The 23,465-nt window shown below is 36.3% G+C and overlaps 1 protein-coding gene across 2 annotated transcripts in view; it reads right to left on the minus strand.

Annotated features, from left to right (window-relative positions):
• Nucleotides 1-17,876, minus strand: part of CAPN7 (calpain 7) — a 40,272-nt gene extending 22,396 nt beyond the window's left edge. For both annotated transcript variants that reach the window (XM_035729214.1, XM_027585496.1), the window contains exons 1-8: nt 17,527-17,876; nt 14,343-14,451; nt 9,608-9,765; nt 8,318-8,385; nt 6,197-6,397; nt 4,783-4,869; nt 1,145-1,271; nt 78-163 (exon numbers count right to left, since the gene is read on the minus strand). In XM_035729214.1, the coding sequence (XP_035585107.1) occupies nt 78-163; nt 1,145-1,271; nt 4,783-4,869; nt 6,197-6,397; nt 8,318-8,385; nt 9,608-9,765; nt 14,343-14,451; nt 17,527-17,628 (938 nt within the window). In that variant the 5' untranslated portion in view covers nt 17,629-17,876. The remainder of the gene's footprint in view (nt 1-77; nt 164-1,144; nt 1,272-4,782; nt 4,870-6,196; nt 6,398-8,317; nt 8,386-9,607; nt 9,766-14,342; nt 14,452-17,526) is intronic.
• Between the last annotated feature and the right edge of the window lie 5,589 nt (nt 17,877-23,465).

A 23,465-nucleotide genomic window follows, 5' to 3' on the forward strand; every position in this document is an offset into this window, starting at 1 on the left:
ACAAGACCTAAGCTGTTAGTTTCTAGTCAAGAGATAATTGTATGAAAAGGGCTAAAGGGACAAATACAAAATTTTACCTGGTAATCAACTTCTTATTAAATCGTCTTTCATAAGCTGCACTGATAGCCAGTGATGCCACAAAGGAACAATCTGATACTATTGTCTGTTAATAAGAATTTATTAACATATTAACTAATTCATTAATGTAATTTCAACATTACACAATATTTAAGCACTACACCTACGCAGCCAACTTTTCATACTGAGTTACCTGTTGTTGAATACCAAAATAATAAACAGAAATTCTATACTGCCAACTCAATACATATTTTCTTCAGACAAATCCTAGAAAAACTGATTAAAACATTTCAATAAATTCAAAATAAATATGGATGGATACATTTCTTACATGGATAAAAGCATACTTACTGAACCCACAAGTTTTTAATGATAATTTAAAGGCATTTTTTAAAGTTTATTATAATATGACCAACTAAACTGAATAGGCACATCAAAAGATTCTTGATCATAGTATTTCAGGACCATTATTTTTATACTAACTGGGAGACATCTGTAATTCAATGCAAAACTTAACTGAATAAAGTTTGCAATAAAACCATACTGTTGTTACACCACTGAAGTGTTTTAAATAAGGCTAATAGCTTCCTTTTTTAAAAATATCTATTCTCAGGGTGCCTGGGTGGCTCAGTTGGTTAAGCCTCCGACTCTTGGTTTCAGCTCAGGTCATGAGATTGAGCCCCATGTCAGGCTCCATGCTCAGCATGGAGTCTGCTTGAAATATCCCCTCTCCCTCTACACCTCCCTCTCCTCCCCCACTTGTGCGCTCTCTCTCAAATAAAATCTTTAAAAAGAAAATCTATTCTCTTATCAAGGTGAGGCTGAGATCCTCAACCTTCTCATCTGCAAGAACATATTGATAAACAGGGTCTATATAAAAATCTGTAATTGCTCAAACCAGTTATTCATACTCATATTATCTCAGTATGTCTAAGTTAAAGTGTGCAGAATAATTTTTCCAATTATACTCATGCACCTAAATATATAAAACAAAAAAAATCCCCAAATCTATATTCAAATTACTTCAAAATGTTAGCTTTCATATAAAATTATATAAAATGTTTACCTGCTTTATGCTAAAACTGGACACAGTATAAATCATTGTAGGATTGTTGGTGAGGTCTTCTGGTCGTACCCATTTGGAAAATGTAGTTTTTTGTTTAGGTGATAATGGTAGCTTGCCCCATCTATCACTGAGGTAATAATAAAAATTAAATACTACTACTACTACTACTACTAAAATTAATCTTTAAAAATGACACAAAAACAAAATTAAATTTCCTAGAGATTTTATTTTTTTGGTATAATGATCATAGCTATTATATCATCCTAAAATAATGCTCTGGTCAAATCTGGCTCTTTACACTGAACCCTGAATCCAGTCAATGTGCTCATCCCTCTCAATTAAAAAAATATAAATTTATAACTACAACAGGAAAGCAACTTAAATTCACTTATATTTACTTTAAGAATATAATTTAAAAGTTTACATCAGCATCATTATATTCAAGAAATTCAGTTTCAATAAAATGGAACCATTAACAATAATACAAGCTGATTCAATTCAAAAAGATCTAGGAAGCTACAGATCCTTACGATGGCTCTTGACAAACTCTTCTCTGCAAGGCAAACAATGAGAGTAGCTAATTATTAATAACCATATGCCAGACATCATGCTGAAGTATTTTATACACACGATTCATTTAATCCTTAAAACAATTCCATTAAAGCAAATATTTCTGGAAAAGGCTTAAAAGTGATTTAATAACTTGCCAAGGTCACAGAGCTAAAAAGTGGCAGTAGTGGCATTTGAATCCAGGTCTCGGGTGCCAGATCCACCATTCTTATCCATTACCCTCTGACTGCATGTTGGGAATATGCTGTGTGGTATTTCTCTAAGACTGATGTATAGCACAAAATAAAAAACATCTATCTTTCCTCAAACCTCTTCTAGAACAAGGGTAACAGCCTTCAGGTTTTGTAAGATTTCTAGGATAATACAAAGTTTATGGTATGCAAACTGAGGCAAATATAACATGTTTTTTTTTTTAAATATTAACAGTAGGAGAAAGGTGCTTTTGTGGTCATTTGTGATCTACAAACTCCTACATTTTCTTCATTAGAGGACATCTGTAAATGTTTAATAAACCACGGTTTATGTAAATTTCTTAGACTATTGTATATAACACTTCTCAAACTTTTTGATGATCATCTCATAGAACTACTAGTGTTCTGGTGACACTTTGGTACCTGTGTAGGAACAGTAGCTGATTTGTAAATAGAAAGTGAGCCGAACAAATTTAGAAGAATTTAAATTTTAAAAAATTTTAGGGGACAAAAAAGTTAATTCAAATCTGTAATTTAATTACTTTGTATTATTAACCTGCCATATGAGAATACAGAGTAAATCCAAGATTCCTTAATATCTGTTCTCTCAAAAGTCACCACTAAGTTATCAAATTCAGTGTTTTCTTATAAAAATATTAAACATATTTTATAAATATAATTTATATTCAATATGCTTACTTTAAGATTTAAAAATACATGAGCTGAATAGAAAAAAAATGTTTAAAAATCACTCAATCTTTCTAACCAAAGATTCATAAATTGTGGAGCCCTTTTTCATCAGTCTGTTAACCTTTGAATTTTGAAATATTTACAGTTACTTTTTCTTCTGACTATTCTACTGTAAAATAATCTAGAAAACAAGAATGGAAAAATCTTGCTAGAGTAACCTAGTATTTATTCTTGATTTTTCTCCAAATTTAATTAATTCAGCAAGTACTTACTGAGTATCTACTAGATGCCAGACATTGCACTAGGCACAGGAGCATAATTAAAAGAGACATGGTCTCTGTCCTTATGAAACATAATCCAGTATGGAGCACTGGCACTAAGTAATCTTATACAAAATATGTAAAATTCCAACTGTCACAAGTGCTATGCCTAAATTCAGGGAGTTTGCATGGTATCGTATTTTACTGTTTTAATTATATTGTAAGCATTTTCCCATGTTATTTAATTTCTTGAAAACTTGACTGTTCGTGGTTGTATAGTATTATTCTTATAGATGTTCTGTTGTATGAGCACTAAAAACATGATTTATCTTATTACACAAAGATTGGAACTACAAGTTTATATCCCTATTCAGATATAACCATTTAAGAATGTATTAGAATAACTGATTCACACTTTCACAACTGCAATATTGATGAGTATCTTTTATATAAATCTTTGACTACATCTATGAACACTTTTTCAAACTGGTCTCCTGAAGTGAAATTACTGGTCAAAGGGATAAACTTTTTGTTTGCTTGCTTATTTTAAACATTTTGAAGTATCTGAAATGTACAACCAAACTTTGTAATATAATTTAGAATTTAACAAAAATAATTATTTTTCTAAGTTAACCCTTATTAAATAACAATATAACAAGCACTATTAAGTGCTTTATATTTTAACGAATTTAATGATCACAGTAACACTATGAGCTAGATTCTATTCTTATTTTAAAATCTGAGACAGATTTAACAACTTGCCCAGCATCATACAGCATATAAAACTGGACAGTTTGGCTCTAGAATCTGTGTCCTTAATATTGATTAATGATATAGAGCTTCTCAGATATAAAAATTTCTTAGACTCCAATCAGTGACTAGCATCACATGGTTGCCTGGGTGAAAAAAATTAGGTTGATAACTCAATGGCTAGATGTTGAACTTTTGCCCATCTAAGAACAGCAAAACACTAGAAAATGGAAAAGCAGCTCTTCTGTTCTTTACAGAGCCTTTTATACAATTGGCATGTAATAAAGATCAACTCTGATTTTTTTCTAATAGAACATGCTCATTGCAAAATTTCTGAAAAATTTTAAAAAGTTAAATCACCCAGTTTTGCTATCTAGAGATAACCACTGTAAATATCTGACATGTACCTTTACATCATTTTTTCTACTTATCTATAAATACATGAAATGAAAGAAAAATATACATATAACATCCAAATTTTCTATTTTTAAATTTACTATATTGAAATCATTTTCCCTACATCTTTCAAAGATGTATTTTTTATTGGTAGCATAAGCAGTTACTATAATAACATAGATATGCCATTCTTTAATCATTCTCATATTGTTGGATATTTAGTTTGTTTCTGTAACAGATGCTTTGATGAATACTCTTATTAACCACATCTTTAGTCAAATTTTTATTTCCTCAGAATCAGTAGAAGCTGGGAGTCATGAACCAAACAACATTTTTAAGGCTCTTAACACAAGCTGCCACTGTTCCAGAAGACTGTGTTAACCAACATTTTCATAATTAACCCTTTTTTGAACTGGATTTTTTTTTAGTAAATAACGACACTGTCATCATTCTATTCCACTTTCCATTCCATTCTTTCTTTACTGACTTTGCTGTTGTGATTCAAACACCAATTTGACAAACATTTACTTCGTGCCAGGTACTGTGCTAGTTTGATTGTAGGCGAAAGGAGATCCATATGTGCCCATCACCAGGCAAATGACCACACAGATACTCTTGCTATGTTGCCTTATCTTTTCCCACAGCTGTACCTCTCTTCCAAACTTTTTTATTACAAATTTTAATTTCAAGGCTATGAGCTAAATTGGATTTCAGAGTATGGAAAAACTACTGAAAAATTAAAATCATCTCAGAAGTAAAAAGTACAACAGTGCTTACTTACCAGAAAGGCATTGGATAGGCAAAACGTTCCCTCAGATCAATACTCATGAAAGGAACATATTCTATACCATTTATTTTTGATGTTGTCCTACAAAACACAAGGAAAAAAATCTAAAGTAAATGTTCAAGTTTACCTTAACTACCAATCTTATTTAAAACTGATATCACAAAGCATGGCACTTTAATAAAATTAAAATGATAACCTCATGTTATCTTTAATAAAATTTTCACAAAATCGTTGAATACCAAAAAATAAATGATTCAATTCTGTAAGACTTATTCTTTTAAGACTTACATCCTTCACAACTAAACTATGGTCTCAAGATAAGCCTGCACTAAAGGTATTGACACCTGATACCGAAACACAAAATGAATGACTGTGTATCCTCATTTCTGAGAGGATGAGAACTTTTCACCTGTATGAAGGACAGCTGAATTCTGTTAGGTAGAAATATTATTTTTTTGTTGTAGCATGAAATTCAAAGGTGTGTAGAAAGGAGCACATGGATGCTGAGTAGCCTCAGTGTTGGACTGTTACTGTCTCTCAGCTCCAAAGCCACCCTTTGTCTTGCTGTGTGTTGTGGTGGTTCATATGCAATTTTTCCAGGCAAGATGAGACACATTAGAAGAATTAAAATCTTCAGTAGGAAAAAAAAAAAAGAAAACTGCCTTCAGGTGGCTGCTCCAAACAGAGGAACCGTTTCAGCGCAATTTTAGGAAATTACAAGTGAGCAACTACATGACTTGCACAGCTCTCAGCAGCTTGGAGCTCTTCCAGTTGAAGAGCAGCCACTCTGGCTCAGAGATATAGCCCAGCTACACGGGCTCAGAATACAAGCACAAGGATTTCCTCATCTTTGTTGTCTGCATTTTTAATATCCCCTGAGGCTGCCTCCAGACCCTGAGTTGGCAAATGTTTTCTGTAAAAAGGACCAGACAGTACATCGTTTTGGCTTTGCAATGAGGTCTCTGTCACATATTCTTCTCTTGTTTTCTTTTTTATAACCCTTTAAAGAAATGTAAAAACTATTCACCACTTCAGGCTTTCCTTTGCTGACCCAGACCTATACTATTTCAAGGTAACGGTTTTCTCCCCATCAGGGCTCTGGTTACTAGCTGCATAGATGATGAGTGGTCTGCCATGGCTCTATTCTGCTGTTTGACCTTTAGTGCTCGATTTTAAAGTATGCTAGGATTTTTAGGAAAACATATGTCTAGTAGAAATGCTAACACTAAAATATAACACATTTTAACTATTTCAAGTTGGGGCTATATGACAATATAATTTATAATTTCATAATAAAAGCACAACACACTATAACATGTGATTACAACTCAGCAAACCTAATGAAAATTAAATTACCTGTGTTATGTTAACAAAATTATTCATTACAATGAGTCATAAACTGATTTACCTGAGAACTTCTATTTCTTCTGCTGTATATCTCTGTCCTTGTGCATCACACGACTGTGGACTTATAAAGGGTTGAGGTCTTTCAAGGAAAGGACTAGTCCCTAGTGGGAAATGTGCTCTCGTCGGAGGTGGCTTTGGTTTGTTATTTGTTGACTTGATTTTGCATAATGGTTTTGTTAAAGGCTCACTCAATGCTTCTGCTCTGTAATAGAAAGAGGTACAGAAAAACGTTTTTCTTCTCACATTTAAGCTTTCCAGAAAATAAAATTTACTTCAAGAACCAGTCAAGCATTCCTAATGTAAAATTAGTAGATAAGATTCATACATCAGTCAGCAGTTCACTTCTTAAGCTACTTCCAAAAATAAGTATTTCATAACTGATATACATTGATACTATTGCTATATCAATTGCAATTATTGATCACTTACTGCATGTCAGATACTACGCAAGGTAAGGGGGATACAAGAAAATATAAAATGCAATCTCTGCTTTTAAGGTGTTCACAGTTTTGTGGGGGAAAGAAAGACAGCTGCATCCAAAATGACAGATGCTATAAGTATTGTATGTGAGTGAACACACGGCAGAAGATATTAACTTAATGACCAAGAAAAGACAGTGAGTCGGGGGAGGTTATTCTGAATTGATGTTTGAGCTGCGGAGAACTCCACCTGGGGAGTGAGGGAGCATTCTAAGTAGAGAAAAGCATGTGCAGAAGTATGAAATAGCGTAGCGAGTTAAGATAACTTCCAAAAAAATAGATGAAGTCCCTATGAAAAGTTAAAAACAAGAGGCGGAAGGAGAGGAGACCAGGGGCAAAAGTTAATCATGGAATGTCTCACATGATATTCAAGGGAATTTTGGCTTTGTTTTGTCAAAGGTTCAGCGAGCTAAAAAACAGAAGTTCTTAACTTGAGGTCCACATATGAGCTCCAGGAATCTTGTAAACACTCTGAAATTACATGAAAAATTTTATGTACATTTCTCCTAGAAAGAGGATCCACAATTTTGAACAGACCCTCAAAGAAGCCAATGACTGACCCACCCCTCTGTGCTTAGGGTGCACTCAGAGGATACTGGAGGGGTTATCTAAACATCACCTCTGATACTGACTCGTGAAAAAAGTGAAAATGGAGAAGATAACTATGTGTCAAGTGCCCATATCCTCATGACTCAGGAGAGACAAACTAAATGTTAGATGATGACAATGAAAAGGAAGGATGACCGTTATACCTCAATTAAAAAAAAGAAGGGCGGGGGTGGTATTGGTACTAAGTCAGACCCTCAAAAGGAGGTAATTTTATTAATTCATGCTGTAACTAAAAATGCAATTTCCATCCTTTTCCTTCATCTATAACACTCTTTAAGAGGTATAATTCTCTTGTGCAAATCTGTTCATTCTCAGATACCTACTGAGCACATACTGTATGTCTGGCACTCTGCTAGGTGGTTACAGCATTGAACAAAACAGACAAAATTCTCTGCACTCACAGAGTTTACATGGAGGGTTAGGGGGCTCAAAGGAACACGGACATTAATAACAAACATGATAAACTGGTAACTTTCATATGCCTTAGAAAGTGGTTAAGAGCTTTGGGAAAGAATATTAGAATAGAGTAAGCAGGAGGAAAATACTGGAGGAAGTTCCATTTTAAATAAAATGGTTAGGGCAGGCTTTTTTGAAAAGTTGACATTTGAACAAAGAGCTGAAGGAGTTACACACCCTATATAATTTGGGATATGTGAATGGTTATAGGCCAGCTCGTTCTCAATTTCTCTACTTTTAATAGTAGCTCTGGAAGGCTCTCTGGAAGTTCTCCCCAGAAATCTGGTGTTACACAACAGAAGAAAGTCTTCCACTTCAAACATCATAATCATTGTTTCACACATAGCAAAAACTAAATAAAACAGGTCTTGGCTGATTTGTTATTTCTTAAGTTTAAAGTAGGGAACTAGAGAGGAATAAATTCACCCAGAGGAAGAAGGTAGACTTGCTCTAGATCTCAGCTTAAAGATGGAGGTTTGTTACTACAAACTCTGTGACATATTTAGAGAAATTTGTCAAATTTAAGAAACATAGTTCACTGCTATCCATGGATAAGAACTTGAGTGACCAAAACTCACCTATCTAGTGCCTGTCGAGCCAACTGTTTCAGTTTATTTTGCAGAGTTTTATCAGCGGTTTCATAAGACTTAAGAGAAAGAAAGACAGACATTCTGAAGCATAATTTTTTTTCTTTGCTTGATTCATATTTCTAAGCAAAAAACTTATAATGCAATATATTTTATATATAATATATGCAAATAATGAGAGAATAAACAAAGATGACAATTTGTTTTCATCCTTAAAGGTATATTTATTTTTTTTTAATTTTTTATTGTTATGTTAATCACCATATATTACATAATTTGTTTTGGTGTAGTGTTCCATGATTCATTGTTTGTTCATAACACCCACTGCTCCATGCAGAATGTGCCCTCTTTAATACCCATCACCAGGCTAACCCATCCCCCTCCCCTCCTCTCCTCCAGAAACCTCAGTTTGTTTTTCAGAGTCCATCATCTCTCCTGGTTCGTCTCCCCCTCTGACTTACTCCCCTTCATTCTTCCTCTCCTGCTATCTTCTTCTTTTTCTTTTTTCTTGAAATATGTTGCGTTATTTGTTTCAGATCTGTGATTCCCTTAAAGGTATATTTAAAATAGTGTTGAAAACCTGACAATGAGGTAAACCTGAAGACCACTTCATGTGGTAAATGAACCACAACTGTAAGGACATGGTGCCATGGAAACTGAGCAGCAGGAAACTGAGGAGACTAGCACTTACCTCCAGAAATCAGGCAAGATGGTTTGTCTGAAAAAAAAGGCAGTCCTCTGACAATACTAAGAATACCACTCTCTATCATTTCACTTCACGTTCCTGTCAAATGCACTGCTCTTCTGCACTAGAGCCCCTAAACTTAGCTGTTCCAACCAGGGTCCTCAGGAAGCAGTAAAAACCACTCAGCATATAGATTTTACACTGCAAATCAATAAAGCTCTCCCAAAACACCACCTTATTTTTAAATGTAAGAAATTTTTTAAGAAGGGGGAGGTTTATTTTAAATTCATGGATTTGTAATGAGTTCTTCCTGTAATGAGTTAATTTTAGGTATATGGGTTTAAACATGTTAAAAAAATAATACCTATAATTAAAAAAACCATTCCCTAATGACTCAATCTTACTACTGTCAATTTTTTAACAAGAGGTATAAAACCCATCATTAGTTTTCTGTTCTTCATCTTTTAATGAACAGTAACAATTATATTTATAATGATACAGTAATTATTTTTTTTAAGGAATTGTTAAATAAAATTCACTACTAAGAGAAATTTCTTAGCATAATTCCACCAAACTTAACTAGTAGCTATACATACAGTTTTCAGACAGAGATCTACGGCTTCAGTATACAATTCTATAGCATCTTCAACATTCCCTTTTTCATCTTCATCAAAAGCTTGAGTAACAAGGAAATGAGCACGTTCTAAGTCCAACTGATGTTTTGATTTCAAAGGATCAGCACTCTTTGACTGAACTAGGACAGGAAGAAAGCCATATAGATGAAATTATTACCTATATATGTACTTATATATCCAGGATACAACACACCATTTTAATACATTTAAGATACTCTTTATAAAAACTTTATAATTTTTCATTTAAAAAACTTAGCAAGGTCAAAAAATAATCCTTAAAAAATGACTTTCAGTCTGAATTTGAAGGCCTAAAACAGAGTCCCCACTTGTCTGACTCATCTCACAATGCACACCTGAGACCAAAAATACCAAAAATGTATTATTTATTAAAAAAAAATTTCCCCTGATTTTCTCTCTCCTTACCAGCACTTTCTTCATTTAAAAAAATAAAACACCAGTCCTACTCCTTACATAACCCTGGCCCCACTCCCAAAAACAAAACAAAAAAAACTTAGAAAATGTTAAGCCTAAAGAAACTCAATTATGTTTTAAGGTAATTTAAAAAAAATTTTTTTCAGTACAGACAACCGTGTAATACAATATCCTAGGCCCTGATGATAAAGTTCCTGCTGTTTCCCATTCATCTGAGTCCAGATTAAATAATCACATATTTTTACTGTTCTTTAAGAATTTGTTTTTAATATAAAGGTATGTATCAACAAGGGACCTGTATCAAGATTATATACAAAGATCTCTTACAAGTAAACAATAAAAAGACAATTCCAATTTTGAAAATGAGTGTGGTGAGTAATCATGTCAACTTGTGTCAACTTTACTGGGTACCCAGATACTTGGCCAGACATGATTTCTAGGTATGTCTAAGAGAGTGATTCTGAATGAAATTAACCTTTGAATTGGTAGTAAAAGCAGACTGTCCTCCCCGATGTGGGTGGGCATCACCTAATCCACGGAGGGACTGAACAGAACAAAAAGGCAGAGGAAGGAATTTGCCTTCTCTGCCAGACTGCCTTTTCTTTGGTCTTTTCCTGCCCTTGGGACTGGGTCTTACACCATCAACTCCCCTGCTTCTCAGACCTTTGGACTTGGACTAAATAAACTATACCACTGGTTTTCTTGGGTCATTCCTGCTTGCAGACTGCAGAGTGTGGGACTTCTTAGCCTCCATAATGAGGTTCCATTATGAGCCAATTCCTTATATAAAATCTCTTTATATATATTCTACTGGTTCTTTTTCTCTGGAGGACCTGACTTACATAATGGGCAAAGGGTCTGTATAACCATTTTTCCAAAGAAGATATTCAAATGGCCAAATGGCCCATGAGAAGATGCTCAACAACATTAGCCAGCAGGGAAATGCATATCAAAACCCAAGATGCCACCTTTACAACCACTTGGGTGGCTAAAATTACAAAAGACAGAAAATAACAAATGTTGATAAGGATGTGAAGGAAATGAAACCCTCATATATTGCTGATGGAAATGTAAAATGGGGTTGCCACTTCGGAAAACAGTTCAGCAGTTCCTCGAAAAATTAAACATCAAGCTACCACATGACCCAGCAATTTCACTCCTGGGCATGTATTAATGAGAACTAAAAACACATGTCCATATAAAAACATATATACAAACGTTCAAAGCAGTATTATTCATTAACAGCCAAAAGGTGGAAACAAGCCAATGTCCATCAACTGATGAATGGATAAACAACATATGGTATATTGATATGATGGCATTATTATTCAGCCATAAAAAAGAATGAAGTATTGATACATACTACAACATGGATAAATCTTGAAAACATTATGTTAAATGAAAACAGCCAAACCCCAAAGGTCACAAATTAGATAATTCTATTTACATGAAATGTCCAAAATAGGCAACTCCAGGGAGACAGAAAATAGGTTAGTGGCTGTTAAGAGGATAGAGGGATAATGGATAAGAGGTTTCTTTTGGGGCAACAAAAATGTTCTAAAATTAGATAGTGGTGATGGTAGCACAACTCTGGAAACATACTAAAAACTACTGAATTGTATACTCTAGTAAGGTGAATTTTATGGTACATGAATTATATCTCTATAAAGCTGTTATTAAAAAAATAAAAGCTTTATATTTTGTCTCTTAAAGGTATGGTGGTGACCTTTTAGAACTTTAACTCCCAGAAACACCTCTCTGAAGTATGTGCTAATCTACCATTTACAAAATGAAGACACGAAAGCTCAAAAACATTAAAATATATAGCCCAGGGTTTCTCAGCCTCATACTACTGACATGTTCAGCTGGATAATTCTTTGCTGTAGACTGACCTGTGCATTGGAGGATTTTTAATAAGATCCTTGGCCTCTACCCAACTGGATGCCACAGTATACTCCCTACTTCTCCCTAATCTAAAAACCAAAAATCTTCCGAGGTGCACAACTGTTCCCAGTTGAGAATGACTGATCTAGCCTAGGTTCTGTAGCTACAAGCTACAATTTAGATCTTGAAATTCTAGGTCTTAAGCTCTTTATACTACACTGGTGAATTTCAAACTAGGTTACCCTTCCCCACCCAGAAATCAACTTAACTCTCAAGAGTCTATCAGCAAAATTTGCTTTAAACGTTGTCTGAAATGCTAATTAAAGAAACCATTTAATTCTCTAGGGATTACATTCCATAGGTTGAATATAATGGGTCAAAAAGCTGGCAATACAATTAAGGTATGCTATGCTTTAAAAATCCTTCTTGAACTTTATTTCTGTTTCACTGACAAGTCTCTATTCCTCAAGAGCTTAGAGCTGTCACGTTACGTGCCTAAATATCACCTTTATAAATATATTTATAAATGTATTTGGGAAAATGGAGCTGCTTTGAATTACATGGTATTTTGGATACCTGAATCAATATAACTTTCTATCAGTTGAGGCCCTGCTACACAGGCAGTTCACTTTTCAATACATCCAATTTCTGGGCACTGTCTTAAACTAAACTATCCCATCCTTGAGGGTATTGTCCTAACAAGAAATCCAATGGTGGAATCTACTTTTTCCTAATCATGTACTTATAACTGCTCTTATCTACTCAGAATGAGTGGTAAAAAGTAACACAAAGTCCATTAGGCAATGCTGAATAAAGAGTCCTCTAAGTTGCTTGTGGCTTTATTATATAGCCACAGAAAAAAGGGGTTAAAAAGAAATCAGTGAGAAAAATGCATTTCTAAAACAAAATGCCAGTAGGTGATCATTTTCTTTTCTACCCATGTCAAGAGCAGATTTTCACAGCAGCCACATACCTCTAACAAAACCGTGATCACTAAGCCTGTGTACTTGTTTCATGACATTTGCCATGCTGTTTACAAAAATAAATACAAGTTGTTCCAGGTCTCTACTTACATGTTGCTTTCCAAGATATGGTTTACAAAAAGAGTTTAGCTAAGGTCTTGAGGTTGAGGATACGGATACAGAAGAGACCATGAACATACTGCTGAAGTCGTTAACACTAAAGGGAAGTAAAGACGGCTCTTGAACAATGTGGGGACTTAGGGGCACTGACAGAAATCTGCATATTAACTTTTGACTCCCCCAAAACTTAACTACTAATAGCCTACTGGAAGCCTTACCAATAACTTAAGTTGATTAACACATATCTTCTATGTGTGTTATATATTATATTCTTATGATAAAGTAAGCTAGACAAAAGAAAATATTAAGAAAATCATAAAGAAGAAAAAATACATTTACAGTACTGTAAAAAAATCTGCATGTAGGAGCGCCTGGGTGGCTCAGTTGGTTAAGTGTCTGCCTTTGGTTCACATCATGATTCTGGGGTCCTGGGATGGAGCCCTACTATGGTGGGCTCCCTGCTCAGCAGGGAGTCTCCTTGTCTTTCTCCATCTGCCCCTCTACCGCCTCGTGTTCTCTCCCTCTCTCGCAAATAAATAAAATCTTCAAAAAAAATCTGCTGGTAAGTGGACCTGCACAGCTCAAATCACTGTTGTTCAAGGGTCAACTGTAGTCATTTAACCTTAATATCAGGAGACAGAATTTGACAGATATTTAAAAAGTAGACTTTAACAGGGTCCTAATCCTGACTCTGACAATGATACAGTTTGAATGTATATAATTCACTATCTCTGTACCCCTGGGAAATTAGGAGATTAGACTATATTATTCGTAAGTTTCCTAATCACAGATCACTTATTTCCACACTATGACTTTTTTTTTAAATTTTATTGTTATGTTAATCACCATACATTACATCATTAGTTTTTGATGTAGTGTTCCATGATTGTTTGTGTATAACACCCAGTGCTCCATTCAGTATGTGCCCCCTTTAATACCCATCACCAGGCTAACCCATCCCCCCGCCCCCCTCCCCTCTAGAACTTTCAGTTTGTTTCTCAGAGTCCATAGTCTTTCATGGTTCATCTCCCCCTTCGATTTCCGCCCCCCTTCATTTTTCCCTTCCTGCCACACTATGACTTTTAAAGACATGATTACCAAAAAAGGAATGAGCAGCAAGAGTGAAGATCAAGATCTAAAGATGAAAAGGAAAAGGAAAGAGAAACACTAGGGACTAATATAACACCGTATGTCAACTATATTTCAATAATAAAAATTAAAAAAAAAGAGAAACATGGGGGAAAGGATGTGATGAGAGAGAAGAAAAAAAATGGTAAGTTTAGTAGTCCTTTACTAACCTGCTGAATGCAAAGCCTGAACTCTTTCCAGATACTCATTTATTTTTTCTTGAATATGTTCTAGGCCTGATCCTGCCATCTCAGCATAAATTAAGGCTTGTGCAGCTTCCTAAAAAAAGAAAAAAAAATCAAAGGAATCTAACAAATGAATTACAATCTGAATTTTCTCTACCACTTTGTAACTCACTATTGCTGTCTATGAACTATAAAATAAGAATGTCTTTAAGACAGTACCAAGTGGGTTACATAACCCTCCAACACCTTTTCTTCAGTTCCCAATACTCTCAATTTTCTCATACTGTTGAAAATTTACAAACTCAAATACAAGAGATTATAAACATTTTCTTAGAATAGCTTTAGCTCACATGTCTTTTGCTTTCCTTTTTCTTTATGCAATAGGTCAGACTTAAAATCATATACCTTGAAAATATGAATTGAGCCTGAAAAGCATAAGGACAGGTATATAATAATAATACTCGTTACTACTGGTTAATAATAATAAAAATAGTCAATTGGTTAATGATAACAAGTAAAATAAAATTAAATGTCAAAGGAAGATTATAAGAAATTATAAAGGTCAAGGTGCCTAGCTGGCTTAGTAGAGTATGCGACTCTTGATCTCAAGATTTTAAGTTTGAGCCCCATGTTGAGTGTAGAGATTACTTAAAAACAAAATTAAAGGGCGCCTGGGTGGCTCAGTTGGTTAAGCGACTGCCTTCGGCTCAGGTCATGATCCTGGAGTCCTGGGATCGAGTCCCACGTCGGGCTCCCTGCTCAGCAGGGGGTCTGCTTCTCCCTCTGACCCTCTTCCCTCTCATGCTGTCTCTCATTCTCTCTCTCACAAATAAATAAAATCTTTAAAAAAAAATAAAATTAAAAAAAATTATAAAGATTAAATATCTCACAGTGGAAAGAAAATCTTTTTCTCCATAGAAAATACTGCCAAAGGGTGACACATTTTAAAGCAGATTTCAGTTGTATGAAATCAACTTACTTTAATTAAGAAAACCTGGATTCATCATCCAGTTTTTCTAATACTCCCACAGCCAGTTATGCTGTGGCTAGTGAGGAAGAAAGAGCCCCACTCTCCCCATCACCATTCTAGGATAACAGGTTACCAATGTTACTGCGAGAAGGACCACTGAGAGATTTCTCCAAATTAACAACACCTTCTCAGCAATAACCTAAGCATGTGCACTTCACAGAGGCTGATGCCTGTCTGGATCCAAAGAAGCCAGCCATTTACTGAATATCCAACGTTTTGAATTCAGTTGTTGGAGCAGGAGTTGTTTCACTGAACTTAACAAAATCAGTAAAAAGAGTCTGAAATTGAATGAAATGAAATGAAAATTCACTGAAAGGCTGTAGGAATAAGAAAGAGGATATTGTCAGATTCTGTAACTCAGACATTTCATGGGAGGAAAATATAACTTTACATGTAAACATTTTTTAAAAATATTTTTTATTTGAATATAGTTGACACACAATGTTACATTAGTTTCAGGTACATACAACATAGTGATTCATTTTTTCTTATTATGTTATGTTAATCACCATACATTACATCATTAGTTTTTGATGGAGTGTTCCATGTAAACATTAAATATTTTATATTATGTACTATTATTATCTAAATACTAATAGTATATATATATTTCACATCTCCAATTACCTTGATGTAAACACTGACATTCAAATAATTATCTTGCTTAAAAGAAATAAAGCCAACTAAATAATTGCTGGTATCAATCTTATTTTACTCATTTAATTTATATTTGAAAATGACAATTAAAGAAAACCTCATAGAACAGTAATGAAGACGAAAAAATGCTAAAGATCTGGTAAATTTTATATAAACAGTTCCTAGAAGCACAACTTTTCCGACTTTCTCAAGGATAAAAAAATTCTTCATAATCACATGCATGCAAATGCACAGCAAAACAAGAGGCACTGCGTAGTATTTTCTTTTGCTTTACACAAAGCTATTTTATGTGGCACTATTTTAATCTATGAATATTTGTCAGTTATTTCACAAAACTCAAACACATAGAATTTTACTTTTAAAGAAATACTACCTTCACGAAACTTTCCTCAAAAAGTCCAAAAGAAATGATTCTGAAACACATCAAAAGTCTCTATAGATTATAAAATGAAGGCAATATAATAATCTGAGAAATACAAATCATACATTTACTGATCGCATTACTACTCAGCTATTATCAAAGCCTGACATTCTTTTCTTTTTTTTAAAAAAAAGGGGGGGACAATATCACGAGGATACAGCTACCTCCACAAGGAAGCAAAGAGCATAGTTAGAGCTGGAGGGGTGTATGTGCAAATCCGCAGGACTGGAGAGCAGAGTGGACTGTGGAAGATCATATTCTTTAATAATTCCGCCCCCAGTAACTTAGCCAAAAGAAAGAGCCAAGAAATGTGTAAAGCATTCGCTATAAAGATTATCAACTGCACCATGACTTAAGATGCTGAAAAATCAGAATGAACCTAAATGCCCATTAGTTTGTAAATAAATTATGGTACATTCACATAATGGAATACTATGCATCTGTCATTAATAAGACTATCTTAAGCAACTTTAATGAGTTTTTAAAAGCTCAAATACAAAGAACAGGTTAAAAATAGTATAAACGGTACAATCCAAGTTTGTCTTACGTATAGAGAAGTTGAATCACTATGTTGTTCCCTTGAAACTAACGTAACATTCTATGTCAATTACACTCAAATGTTTTCAAAGCTGCGAATGTAAATACGCGTAGAAAAAGCAGCACAGATATATTAAATGCCAAGATGAGACGTGTTATTCTTTTTTAAAACCTTATTTTCTTCAACAAACGTGCATTATTTTAGTGTGTATCAGAGACCACTTCCCACAAGCCATAAATCAGAGCCAAGTGACAGCGAGAATTAGCCACTTAACTACCCATACCTAACTACTGCTGCCATAAGTAGCTCAGCGGTGGACATTTGCCATTGAAGACTGTAACCAGAGAAGTGGTGGCTCCCAAGCCGCGACCAAACCTCCCCACAGTGGCAGCAGCCGGGTCGCCTCTCCCCTGAAAAGGAGAGCAGCAGAGCAGGAAGAGGGCAAAGCAAAGCCCAGGCCTGGCCGCCGCCGCACTTTCACCCGCCCCCTGGCCTCTCCTGGTGCGGCGGTCCTCTGCCCTACCTTGTAGTAAAACACCGCCTCGGAATAGCGACCTTCTTGGTCGCGCTGCACCGCCAGCCGGGCGAACTGCACGGCGTCCCGCTCCAGCGCCGTGGCGTCCATGGCGCCGAGGCCCCGCACAGGCGGAGGGAAGGAGGGAAGCCCTGACGCACAAAAGCTCTTCGCCGACAGCGGCACCGCCGGGAGGCGGACCCCAGAACGCCCCGAAAAGAGCAGCAAAGTTTATTTTCGATGGCTGAGGGAAGGTAGTCGGCCTTCCCGGCCAGGGCCCGCTGCAACGCCGCGCCTCCTAAGCGCGGCTCCAGCTCCCGGCCTGAGTGGCTACCCCACATCCCGGCAACCGCATTTCCCCGCCCCGCCCACCGGCTCCACTGCGCAGTCGCAGCCCGGTGCTCGGGAGTTTCTCCGGAGATGGGGCTGCAAAGGTCGGGCTCGTGGGAGTACGTGTGTGATGGGCGGGGCCTGGCCTGCTGGGTGCCGGCGCGCGCGTGACCGCCATGGCTCCCGGGATTGGGTAGGCGAAAAGCGAGTCAGGTCCGGGCAGCGGACTTCTCCGCGGTTTGCGCGGAGGTGGCAATGCCTACGGCAGCTGTTGCTCACAACACTTGGTGGGGGCGGCGCATGCGCCTTACGGAGCCTTTTTCTCTACGGTGTGTAAAGGGGAGGTATAAAGGGCTATGGAATAACACTTTACATCTGGACTGACTTTTTTTTTTAAAAAGTAGGGACGTAAAATAAGGACATAGGATTCTTTTAAGATACGCTTTAATAACATTTATTTTCCACAAACTCGATCGTAATCTTATATACCCCTGCCCCCCATGTATGATCTTGGTTGAATTGTCAACAAGGTAATATATCCTCACTTGTACTTATCCTTTGGTCAACTTAATGCTGTTGTAATTAACCACTTAATTGGATGATTATTTGATTAATATCTTTCTCTCTTAAAACTCTGAATTCAACAATAATAAAAATAAACTAGTGATAGGCACAATATGGCTGAAACTCAAAATTGAATCATGATAATTAAAAGCAGAAAGACACAGTACATACTGCGTAATTCTGTTTATAAGAAACACTATTAAAGACAAATCTAATCAGTAATGTTAGAAATGAGATCAATGGTTGAGGGGGGATACAAGAGACACTTTTGGGGTAATAGAAATGTTTTATGTCTTGGTAATGACACCAAAATATGTACATTTGTGGAAACCCATTAAACGCTACGTTTTATTTTTTTAATTTTTAATTGAATTTTATGAAGATTTTTTTTTAATTTATTTGAGAGAGAGAGCACGGTGTGAGGGGGAAGAGAAGAGGGAGCCAGAGCTTGTTCTCATGCCCCCCCCCAGATCATGACCCCAGCAGAAAGCAAGAGTCAGTGTGGCCCAACTGACCAGCCTCCCAGGTGCCCCTAAACTCTACATTTTAAATGTGTGATTTAATTTTTTTCTTAATGGTACCTTAATAAAATTTATTTTAGTCGTGGTCTGTATTTAAATGGGAGTCTCGTTTTTTTAGTTTCTTTAACCCCTCACATTTAGTGAAACTAATAACATCTAACTGAGCTGTTGTAAAAACAAAAACAAAAACACACAAGAAGTGGACTTAGTGCCTGGTACAAAGATAGTTTTCATCATTAGCTAATGACAGTTTTATAACTGAAGCTGGGATGGTTTCTGTCTTTACCAGTTCTATGCTAGTATTGAACGCAAGCCTTGGTCCAGAGCAGGTGTTCAGTATTTTATTTTTTTAAATTTTTATTTATTTGATTTTATTTATTTGACAGAGAGAGAGACAGCAACAGAGGGAACACAAGCAGGCGCAGAGGGAGAAGCAGGCTCTCTGCTGAACAGGGAGCCTGATGCAGGGCTCGATCCCAGAACCCTGGGATCATGACCTGAGCAGAAGGCAGACGCTTAATAACTGAGCCACCCAGGCACCCCTGTGTTCAGTATTTTAAAACATGAATGAGGGGCGCCTGGGTGGCTCAGTTGGTAAAGTGACTGCCTTCAGCTCAGGTCATGATCCTGGAGTCCCGGGATCGAGTCCCACATCGGGCTCCCTGCTCAGCGGGGGGTCTGCTTCTCCCTCTGACCCTCTTCCCTCTCGTGCTCTCTCTCATTCTCTCTCTCTCAAATAAATAAAATCTTTAAAAAAAAAATAAAACACGAATGAGGGAACCCCCCTACTAAATATATTCAATGTGCCCTCCCCCCTCTCCGTTCTGAAGAATGAGATAGAAATTCCTTAGCACAGATTAGAAGGTCCTCAGAACATGAGCTCAGGCCATATCCCCAAGGCATTTATAGTCACTGTCTCCCACAAACCGACCACAAGCTAATGCAGACAAATGCAGTTTTCTCATAGGATTTCTATGTCTAATGTTCCTCCTTTCATTACAGCTTATAGAATTCCTAGTCCATCTTTAAGGAAGTCTTTTCTAGCGCTCCTAGGTAGTTTTGATTACTTTCCACGCTTACTCATTTATTCCCTATATATTTAATCCTTATTCATTTACTCAATGAACACTGGACACCTACTTGGTGCCAGGCACAGAGCTACACATTGAAGACACAAACATAAGAGAGAGTGAGATAAGGCAAGGTAAAAGCAAGTTGAAGCTTCAAAATATCTGCCGCCTCACAAAATGGAGTTTTATGGAGTTTTCTAATGCATGAACACAGTAAATCTCTTCCTGGGTTCTAGTCTTTATCTCAGCAGTGTTGTATAGTGCACAGATCTTGCACATCGTTGAATACATTTATCCCTAAGCATTTCATATTTTTATGCTATTCTAAATTCCATTGTCCAGTTACAATTGTTTTTGGTAATATATAGGAATAAAATTGATATTTATATACTGACCTTGTATTGGGTAATCACAAAATATCCAGAAAATCTTTTTTGTTTGTTTTTATTTTTATTTTAATTCAATTAATTAATACACAATGTATTATTGGTTTCAGAGGTACAGGTCTGTGATTCATCAGTCTTATATGATATCCAGTGCTCATTATACCACATGCCTGCCTTAATGTCCATCACCCAGTCACCCTATCCCCCCACCCACCTCCCCTCCAACAACCCTCAGTTTGTTTCCTGTGATTAAGAGTCTCTTATGGTTTGTCTCCCTCTCTGGTTTCATCTTACTTTATTTTTTCCCCTCTTCACCTATGATCCTCTGTTTTGTTTCTTAAATTCCACATATCAGTGAGACCATACGATAATTGTCTTTCTCTGATTGGCTTATTTCGCTTAGCATAATGCCCTCTAGTTCCATCCATGCCATTGCAAAAGTGAAGATTTCTCTTTTTTGATGGCTGTGTAATATTCCATTACATACAGATATCACATCTTTTTTATCCATTCAACTGTCAATGGACATCTGGGCTCTTTCCATAGTTCGGCTATTGTGGACATTGCTGCTATAAACATTGGGGTGCAGGTGCCCCTTCAGATCCCTACATTTGTATCATTGGGGTAAATACCCAGTAGTGAAATTGCTGGTTCGTAGGGTAGCTCTATTTTCAACTTTTTGAGGACCTTCCATACTGTTTTTCAGAGTGGCTGCACCAGCATGCATTCCCACCAATGGTATAAGAAGGTTCCCATTTCTCTGCATCCTTGCCAACATCTGTCATTTCCTGACGTGTTAATTTTAGCCATTCTGACTGGTGTGAGGTGGTATCTCATTGAGGTTTTGATTTGTATTTCCCTGATGCCAAGTGACGTTGAGCATTTTTTCATGTGTCTGTTGGTCATTTGGATGTGTTCTTTGGAGAAATGTCTGTGTCTTCTGACCATATCTTGATTGGATTATTTGTTTTTTGGGTATTGAGTTTGCTAAGTTCTTTATAGATCTTGGATACTAGCCCTTTATCTGATATGTCATTGGCAAATATCTTCTCCCATTCTGTAGGTTGCCTTTTAGTTTTGTTGACTATTTCCTTTGCTGTGCAAAAGCTTTTTAACTTGATGAAGTCCCAATAGTTCGTTTTTGCTTTTGTTTCCCTTGCCCTTGGAGACGTGTACAGCAAGAAGTTGTTGTGGCTGAGGTCAAAGAGCTTGCGCCTGTGTTCTCCTCTAGGATTTTGATGGATTATTGTCTCACATGTAGGTCTTTCAACCATTTTGAGTCTATTTTTGTCTATGGTATAAGAAAATGGTCCAGGTTCATTCTTCTGCATGTGGCTGTCCAATTTTCCCAACATCTTTTGTTGAAGAGACTTTTTTCCATTGGATATTCTTTCTTGCTTTGTCAAAGATTAGTTGACCATAGAGTTGAGGGTCCATTTCTGGGTCTTCTATTCTGTTCCATTGATCGATGTGTCTGTTTTTGTGCCAGTACCATACTGTCTTGATGATTACAGCTTTGTAATAGAGCTTGAAGTCTGGAATTGTGATGCCTCCAGCCTTGGTTTTCTTTTTCAACATTCCTCTGGCTATTTGGGGTCTTTTCTGGTTCCATACAAATTTTAGGATTATTTGTTCCAGTTCTGTGAAAAAAGTGGATGGTATTTTGATAGAGATTGCATTGAATTTGTAGACTGCTCTAGATGACATAGATATTTTAACAATATTTGTTCTTCCAATCCAAGAGCATGGAACGTTTTTCCATTTCTTTGTGTCTTCCTCAATTTCTTTCATGAGTATTCTATAGTTTTCTGAGTACAGATCCTTTGCATCTTTGGATAGGTTTATTTCTAGGTATCTTATGGTTTTGGGTGCAATTGTAAATGGGATCAACTCCTTAATTTCTCTTTCTTATGTCTCATTGTTAGTGTATAGAAACGCAACTGATTTCTGTGCATCAATTTTATATCCTGTCACTTTGCTAAATTCCTGTATAAGTTCTAGCAATTTGGGGGTGGAGTCTTTTGGGTTTTCCACATAGAGTATCATGTCATCAGCAAAGAGTGAGAGTTTGACTTCTTTTCCAATTTGGATGCCTTTTATTTCTTTTTGTTGTTTGATTGCTGAGGCTAGGATTTCTAGTACTACGTTGAACAGCAGTGGTGATGGTGGTGGACATCCCTGCTGTGTTCCTGACCTTAGGGCAAAAGCTCTCAGTTTTTCCCCATTGAGAATGATATTTGCTATGGGCTTTTCATATATGGCTTTTATGATATTGAGGTATGTACCCTCTATGCCTACACTGTGAAGAGTTTAAGTCAAGAAAGAATGCTATACTTTGTCAGATGATTTTTCTGCATCTATTGAAAGGATCATATGGTTCTTGTCCTTTCTTTTATTTATGTAGTGTATCACATTGATTGATTTGCAGATGTTGAACCAAACTTGTAGCCCAGGAATAAATCCCACGTGGTCGTGGTGAATAATCCTTTTAATGTACTGTTGGATCCTACTGGGTAGTATTTTGTTGAGAATTTTTGCATCCATGTTATCAGGGATATTGGTCTGTAACTCTCCTTTTTGGTGGGGTCTTTGGTTTTGGGATCAAGGTAATGCTGGTCTTATAGAATGAGTCTGGAAACTTTCCTTCTGTTTCTATTTTTTGAAACAGCTTCAGGAGAATAGGTATTATTTCTTCTTTGACTGTTTGGTAGAATTTCCCTGGGAAGCCAACAGGCCCTGGGCTCCTGTTGGGAGATTTTTGATGACTGCTTCAATTTCCTAGCTGGTTATGGGGTCTGTTCAGGTTTTCTATTTCTTTCTGTTTCAGTTGCTAGTTGGTAGTTTATATGTCTCTAGGAATGCATCCATTTCTTCCAGATTGCCTAATTTGTTGGCATATAGTTGCTCATAATATGTTCTTATAATTGTTTGTATTTCTTCAGTTTTGGTTGTGATCTCTCCTCTTTCATTCATGATTTTATTTATTTGGGTCCTTTGTCTTTTCTTTTGGATAAGTCTGGCCAAGGGTTTATCGATCTTACTAATTCTTTCAGAGAGCAAGTTCCTAATTTTTTTGA

The sequence above is a fragment of the Zalophus californianus genome, chromosome 1 (assembly GCF_009762305.2).
Source record: "Zalophus californianus isolate mZalCal1 chromosome 1, mZalCal1.pri.v2, whole genome shotgun sequence".
Lineage (NCBI taxonomy): Eukaryota > Metazoa > Chordata > Mammalia > Carnivora > Otariidae > Zalophus > Zalophus californianus.